Source organism: Enhydra lutris, unplaced genomic scaffold (assembly GCF_002288905.1).
Source record: "Enhydra lutris kenyoni isolate GAN:26980312 unplaced genomic scaffold, ASM228890v2 scaffoldscaffold28, whole genome shotgun sequence".
NCBI classification, from domain to species: Eukaryota; Metazoa; Chordata; class Mammalia; order Carnivora; family Mustelidae; genus Enhydra; species Enhydra lutris.
In genome coordinates, this window is record NW_019154112.1 from 27,348,488 (window position 1) to 27,356,775 (window position 8,288).

Sequence of the window (8,288 nt, forward strand, 5' to 3'; positions counted from 1 at the left end):
ATTCTTTACTTAGTCCTGTGTTTGCTATGAGATAATGGCACATGATTTAACTCTTGCTATATCCCAGTTTCTACATTTATATGAAGGGAATTAAATAACCCTCATGGGGTGACTGGTGAGCCTCAGACGCAGCAGTATGTAGGACAGACCCTGGTGCAGGCTCAGTGAGGTTTTGCTCTTTTACCTCCAGGGACTGTGACAGGGGACAAGCTAGACTGAACAAGCCCATCAAAGCAAATTCTCAAAAATCAGTTGCCCCCCGTTCCATAGCTCACCAAGTGCTCTTAGACAACCAAGACAATCAATGAAAGGAATTGTAACTGTGATATAGGAAAGAGCACTCTGAAAACTCAAACTAGAATAATGGGAAGAAAAGCCTGCCCCTACATTAAGGACAGTGTTCACTACTTCACCGTAGTTAATCAAAGCCTCATCCTCTAGAAAGCTTCGCAGGACTGTCATTGCGGTTAGCTGTTTCAGTGCATGAATCTGTACAGCTGTTGAGTCACCAAAAGCAAACAACTGCTTTAAATTGTTTTATTCTATAACTTCCTTTGTTGTTATCTTTTTTTTAAGATTTTATTTATATATTTGATAGACACAGCAAGAGAGGGAACACAAGCAGGGGGAGAGGGAGAGGGAGAAAGAGAAGCAGGCTTCCCGCTGAGCAGGGAGCCTGATTCAGGGCTCTATCCTAGGACCCTGGGATCATGACCTGAGGGGAAGGCAGACGCTTAAGGACTGAGCCACCCAGACACCCTCTTTCTTCCCTTTTTATTTACATGTACTTGGGCATTGTGGATTTTTCCTCCTCAGAACAGCTGTGCTAGATTATTTCCACTGGAGCTCAGTGAAAGCGAGGGACCTAGCCGCCAGAAGCATGGTGGGCATGTGAGACCCCTGTACCTGCAAAGCTCTGGTAACAGTGCTCTCCCTAGCTTGCAGCCAGATAGAGAACTAGAACCCAAATCCTGCCATTATTATAGCTTCCTTGGGTGGGTGGGGAGGGAGTTCTCTTTTTCTTCTTTTTGATATCGGTTATATTTGTTTTCATCAGCCACTAATCTGATTAATTCAATCCAACAGTGTGTTTAATGCGTGCTGGGAAGAGAAACTCCAAAGATGAATGTTGCCCCCTGTTTGTAGGGTACGCACAGGGTAGCCAGTGATAGTGTGGGGAGGGCAGCCACATAACCAGTGGTCCCTGCGGATTCACGCAGAGATGGGCCCAGAAGCACTGACCGGACGAAGGTTTAAGGAATAGAATCAGCCCTATGGGCATGCTCTGATCCTAGGCCAATTTCTGCCTTCGGTGTACTTTTAGCAAAGATCTATGCATACTTCAGTTTGCCAGGGGCAAGCACAGGAATGCCTCTAGAGGTCTGAAGATTGAGAAGCGAGGGCCTGATCATATTTCTGTGTGAGGAGGGACACGAGGCTGGGGGTGATGCTGTCAGGGGCCCTGCTTGGGGAAAACCAGCTTGAAGAGGTGGCGTGGCTTTCCCGAGATCTGGGCCTCTTACCCACCCACCTTGCTTAAACTCTCTGAACCTCAATTTCCTCAGATACCACATGGAAATAATAATACCTTGTAATACCTTGTGCAGTGTAATTACCACCTATTCTGTGCACACATATGCTGACACACTCAGTTACCTTTCATTGGACGGTAGGGAGGGAGAAGAGGAGCAAAAAGGGAAGGTGGGGAGAGAGAAGCGCGGGGAGGACTGGAAGAAAGGCAGGCTGAGATCGCCTTCAGTGGTTTATTTCAGTGCTTCTGTGATTTTGAGCAGCTGACATCCTTTCCCTCTCCCCTCATCTCCCCCTTTTAAAACCTTACCTTAGGAATATAGTAATTTTTAAACATCACATCTGTGGTTGTTGCATGAGGTAAGCTTGTGGCCAGGATATTAGCAAATTTCTGTACTTCAGAATGACAGGATCTGTGTATGGCATTTGAGTTCGATGTGCAATTCGAGGCTGGGCTGACCCCACAACTTTGGTGATCTCATCACAAACCTTTTCTGGATAAAATGCACTGATTAGAGGTGGGGGGAGAGATATCGGAACAATCTCTCAGTTTTCCTTCCATGTGAAAATCAAAATGCTCTCTGAGTTCTGACCCATTTTTTTCTGCACTGTTTGCACTCCTAGATCTCTACTCCTGAGGCCCCGCTGAGGACCTGCATGGAGTGACACCTGCAAAGAGTGACACACCTGTAGACCGTCTCAGGAAACTTGGAGAGCAAAATCTACTTTCTTATGTCCAAAGGAAACTAAAGTACACACTGTCCTCAAGGGTATAAATTAAAGGTATCCAGGGTGGCCACAGAATTCTGCTTTTTCCATCCCAAGAGATTTTTGAATCCTTCCTTCAGGCAATGCCCTGAATCTTAAGAGACTTGCTCTGGACTTCAGGATATCGCAACATGAGCAGTAGTGCCCAGTGTAGCGTGGAGGCTGTGGTCTCTGTACCAGCTGCAAACAGGTTACTAACGAGTGCCACCAAATTTTCATCACTGAGATAGGCAGTAGATGTATCTTTCTCCTGAAAGGGGAAAAGGAATCATGAGTGATGAAAAAATGTTATACTTGACAATCATAGCAGATAACCTAACATGAATTGAAAAAGCAAAGAGCTTGCCATTCTTTCCTCAATAGAGTGAATTTTTTTTAATTTTTATTTATTTATTTATTTACTTTTATTATGAGGATGTTGTGCAGAATTTTCAAATAAAGCACATCCTGGATGCTAATGATGATAAATAATTCTAACAATGGGAAAAGCTGTTTGCTTTTCCCATTTTGGAAATTAGTTTTTGACTGAGTGATTAGAATGTGCCCAACATTGTTTCTTTAAAAAAAATGGCATTAAATAATCTTTCTTGGGTTAGTCAACTGAAACACATTTTCAAGATTACAATAAAAGGAATGCTGTACTAATTCTAAAAGCTAACATTCAAAGTCTTCTATATGTCTTGTTTTTTTTTTTTTATTTTTTAAGAGAGTGATGTGAAAAGCAGTGGAAAATATTCGAGAATGGAAAATGTAGTAAATAACATTCTTGGTAGGGTACAAATCTACCATTACTAACTTAATTGAATCCAATGATTTTTCTTCTTTGCAAGAAATATTTTTCCTCCAGATGCTATTAATTAAACTAAATAATAAAAAATACGATAAGGTAATACCATTACCTCCTGCTGTCTGACCAAAAAGGCATCAGTGAAACTTCTTGGATCATTTTTGTCAATGTCATGCTGATGATCTAGGAAGGTCATCCTTATAAAAGCAAATAATTCATCTCTATTCCTGAGTACTGTCTTGTGACTTTTTAGGAGGAACCCCAAAGCTGGAAACATATTGAAAAGCTGAAGAATAAAAAAACACAAAGTAAGTTAAATACACACGTCATGCATGCAGTAGTGGGAATGACACCATTGTTTCTGGAAGGATTATAGAATAGCACCCCATTTAGACTTCAATTTTATCTCGACTAGCTGGCAGACTGGCCCGGACAACATGATTTCCTCACTTAGTGGAGTTAGGTAACTTACAATGGATATTGGTATGGTTTATAGTAAGTTCTATGTACCCAGAGTATTTTGTATATTATGCCGGTAGTAACACATCTACTCAGAGGTTAGGCGAGACATGAAAACAATATTGGCTTTTTGGTTAAGGCTATAAATCTAAGGTTTTTCCTGCAAACTCTTAGGTGATTCCAGATCAAACCATTTTAGTGCTATGTAGCACACTCACCTTACCACTGATGTTTCTTTGTAGGATCGGAATAATTATTTTTGTCATTTAGATCTAGCTTACTGTGTCTAGGGTCCCTAGAGAAGCACCATATAATCTAATATTCCCTAACCCTTAGAAAGTTCAGCAAGAACTTCACTGTTGGCTAAATTTGGTGTGTTTCTCGGTATATTCATGTATGTAAAAGATAAGCTCTTTACATATTTTATCAGATTCTCAAAGGGGTCCCTAACCACCCAAGTGACCTAATAAATACTGAAGATAAAAGGCCACACCTAAAGTTAAACATAGTTGGGCACCTGGGTGGCTCGGTCGGGTAAGTGTCAGACTCTTGGTTTTAGCTCAGGATATGATCTCTGTGTCCTGGGTTCAAGCCCTGTGTCAGGCTCCCTGCTCAGCAAGGAGTTGGCTTGAGATTCTCTCCCCCCCCACCCCCCGCCCCCACTTGCATACTTGCTCGCACTCTCTATATTTCAAATGAGTAAATAAATAAAATTATTTTAAAAATTCTGTTTAAGGATTGAGCTATTTATGTACTTATTTTTAATTTATTTAAATTCACTTAATTAACATATAACGTATTATAGGTTTTAAAGGTAGAGGTCAGTGATCCATCATCAGTCTTACATAACACCCAGTGCTCATTACATCACATACGCTCCTTAATGCCCATCACCCGGTTACCCCAACCCCTAACCCCTGTCTCCTCCAGCAACTCTCTGTTTCCTAAGATTAAGAATCTCTTATGGTTTGTTTCCCTCTCTGGTTTCGTCTTATTTTTCTCTCCCTTCCCCTATGCTCCTCTGTTTTGTTTCTTAAATTCCACATGAGTGAAATCGTATGATAATTGCCTTTCTCTAATTGACTTAAAAAAAAAATAGACATAGTTCCCTGTTCCAGGGTTCCCCCGCACCTATACTTAGAGTAAACCTGTACTTGTAGTTACAGGACCTAAATTATTCCAAAGTGAAATAATATTGTCCATGGTCAGTTGTGCTACTGAAAATGGGAACTGGGGCCCCTGGGTGGCTCAGTTTGTTAAGCGTCTGCCTTCAGCTCAGGATGATCCCAGGATCCTGGGATTGAGCCCTGCACTGGGCAGGGGAGCCTGTTTCTCCCTCTCCCTCTGCTCCCCCTGCTTATGCTCTCTCGCTTTCTCTGTCAAATAAATAAATAAAATCTTAAAAAAGAAAGAAAGAAAGAAAGAAAGAAAGAAAGAAAGAAAGAAAAGAAAGAAAGAAAATGGGAACTATATGACAAGGCACTTAGTCCCTACATTCTAGAAGACAGCAACTTTATTGCTCACAAATATAAAAAATTGGTATGTAGCACTGTTTTGAACTTAAATGATGCAGAATAAATATTAACATTTTATTTAGTACTGTTTTTAGTACTTGATAGTTTTCCTTTGTTTAAATTCCCTCTTCTAAGTGAATTCTACTGAGTGTTCCTTATTCATTCATGGCTTATCCCACAGTTGATGCATAACCAGTGGTATGGGTAAAAGATGAATGGCCAAAATTGTGAAAATTTACTGAAGTCACAAACTGAACTATTTATTGGTGTGATTCACAATCCATACATCATAAAATATTTGATGCAGTAATTTTTTTAAAAAGATTTTTGTTTATTTACTTGAGAGAGAGAGAGAGATCATGAGCAGGGGGGAAAGGTAAAGAGAGGAGCAGACTCCCCGCTGCGCAAGGACTCCATCCCAGGACTCTGGGATCATGACGTGAGCCCAAGGCAGATGCATAATTGACTGAGCCACTCAGGCAAGCTGATGCAATAATTTGTGATGGGAGAATTATCAGATGTGTTAATCAAACAGGCTTGTCACATCTCCTCAGGATGTTCCAGAAAGTGTACATTTTTGAAATGGTAAGTCTCTTACAAACACTTTTTCATGGTCTCTTGAACAACCTAATGTGCGTTAGAAGAAGTTAAGATGATTGAATGGGAAGATATAGTTACTGCAATCCTAGGACATCCAACGAGCTTCACATTTTCACCAATCAAGGTTGAGAGTCTCAGGAATTGGGTGTCTTGGTAATCCAACCGTCTTCCAAACAACACTGACACAATAACATTACCAACAGAAGCATTCATTACTGTTTTGACCTCAAAGGGCTTTCCTACAAGAGAATTCATTAATCAGATTAGGAATACTCACATAAACAGTATTAAACCAGTTTTGGAACGATGGGGACAGACTGTCCACTAAAGATTTCATAGAGGAGCAAGATTATTGGTGACCATGACTTTTAAGGAAAGGTGAGACTAGATGAACCTTGAAAAATATCTAGAATTTGGTTAAAGGATTGCCGGAAGGCAAACTAAAAGTATAGGCGTCAAAGAAAATCTACATTTGGCTCAGTTAAAGAAATTAAAATGTGCCAGGTGAGGGCCATTTCAGTGTGCGTATGTGTGTGTGTAGCAAGTGTTAACGCATAACATCTGAGAAAATATCAACCTAGAAGGCTACCATCAAGTTCATAAATTTAAAAGAGGATATCTAGATGATTAAATTGATTCTACTTAAAAGACCCTCATCTAGAGCCTCTTGTTTTAGCCTCTTCTGTTACTGGGACCTGTTTTCCTCAGCATCATTGAAAACTATTTAGATCATTAAACATACATTAGTGGATGTACACTTATTTTTGGCAACCAGAATGCTAAGATTTACTTTTAACATGAGCACCTACCTTAATGTGGAGGCTGAAGACTTGGGGGAATTTCTGTAGGGAATATGTTTCCTTTTTAGCATATAAATGTAAGGGTGTTTTAGATACTGTGTACACAAAGACTAGAGAAATTAATGTTTGTTAGGAGCTTAACACTGCAGAGGGAAAAGATATTTTCCTCTAAGTACTTTCTCCAAACTGCTGATGGGCTCTCTCTCTGTGTACAGCGATGGCTAACTTAGCACATGGGTCCCCGAGCTTTCTGTTTCTTGTCTGTATTCATCTCAGGTTTGCCTGCCTTTGACCATTTCTCTTCATGTTGCTACCTGCATGAAGATAATATTCACATGGACATTTTTTAGTTAGGAATGAGCTCAATTTATTAAGGAAAATAGAAATTAAAATATTAGATAGATAAAATATTAAAATAATATGGAATTAACTGTATATCATTTAGGAGATCAGAAATACACCTGTTACTGAAGAACTGTTCCAGATGGAAGGAAGCAAAAGAGACATGACAAGTGAATGTGATGCATGGGTCAGGATTTTCTTTTGCTATTCAGGGCATTAATGGGACAATGGCAAAATCTGGCCAAATAAGTTTAGGCATTTACTGAGTCAATACTAATTTCCTGAGTTTCGAAAATCGTACCTTGGGAATGTGAGAGAATGTGTTTATTTCAAGGGAACTCATTGAAGTGTTTAGGAATAAAGAGAGAGCATGTCTCCAAAGCACTTTCAAACAGCTTAGAAAAAGAGAGCAAGAAAGAAGGCAAAAGTAAAATGCTGACATTTGGGAAATCTCACAGAAGAGCATGATTTGGGGAATTATTTGTAAATTCTTAGAATTTTCCTACAAGACTGAAATTATGTCTACGTAATAAAATTCAGCATTTGGCTTCTTCCTCATGAAAATAAGACGTGGTTTAATTCATTCTACACACCTCTGTGAGACTCAAAGCTGCGTATGAGATTCTGGCATTCCTCTACGATCCTGTCTTCCATGAGCTGCTTGCCCATTCCAAAGTTCCGTAAGGTGGTCAGGCTGAATCTTCTCATAGTTTTCCAAGTTTCACCATGAGAGAAGACAATTCCTTATAATGAGTAAAGTGTTTGAAAATTATTTCTGCAAGGTTTTTAATATTTAATTCGCAAGGACAAGTAAAAATTTAAGAGAGGCTTTATTCTCCCTGTTGAAAGTAAGAGGCTTCTCTTTCACTCAGAGCATTTACTTTAGAAGACTTGTATTTTTCCAGTTTTTAAATCATATATAGATAATCATATCAAACACATATGACGTATATCACATATAAGTCCTTCTGAAAATATGAATAGGTCTTTTGTCAACGTTGTGACCTAGCAATGGCTTTCTTGGCCACCGGGGGCCATCTGTTTAGAATATAAACATTGAGGAAGAGAGTGCCCCTTTCTCCCAGTTTCTGTGTGAGGGTAGGAGCCTCACTTTGGTGGGTGCCTTGCCCCAAATTGCAAAACTACCTCCTATCATAAAGGTATGAGGACTTTATTATTCTTTTGTATACAGACAATTAACACAGATGGTCACGCTGATTACTGGGTGTATCTAGGATGAACTATGGGTGACAAATGGTGCTGTTAAGCCCTCTTGTTATTGAGGACTAGTTATTGTTTTCCTAGAGAACATTTTTGTAATGGGTTGAGTCTGCTTCGTTGTATAACAGAGTGAGATTTGTTTTTGTCTTTGCAATTTCTTAGTGGATTGTCTGTGATACACATCCCATCTTGGTTTGATGCTTATTCAACAATAAAATTGTTTTCTTTTTCTATTACGTTTGTGGAGAGGAGGATTTCTGGGTTGGG

The 8,288-nt window shown here is 39.7% G+C and overlaps 1 protein-coding gene across 1 annotated transcript in view; it reads right to left on the minus strand.

Moving 5' to 3' along the window:
• The window catches only part of LOC111152496 (cytochrome P450 2C5-like), a 20,030-nt gene extending 12,492 nt beyond the window's left edge, over positions 1-7,538 (minus strand). The window contains 6 exon segments of the mRNA XM_022510967.1: positions 1,841-1,932; positions 1,935-2,024; positions 2,407-2,548; positions 3,198-3,371; positions 5,737-5,897; positions 7,394-7,538. Of these exon segments, the coding sequence (XP_022366675.1) occupies positions 1,841-1,932; positions 1,935-2,024; positions 2,407-2,548; positions 3,198-3,371; positions 5,737-5,897; positions 7,394-7,508 (774 nt within the window). The 5' untranslated portion in view covers positions 7,509-7,538.
• Positions 7,539-8,288: the final 750 nt, after the last annotated feature.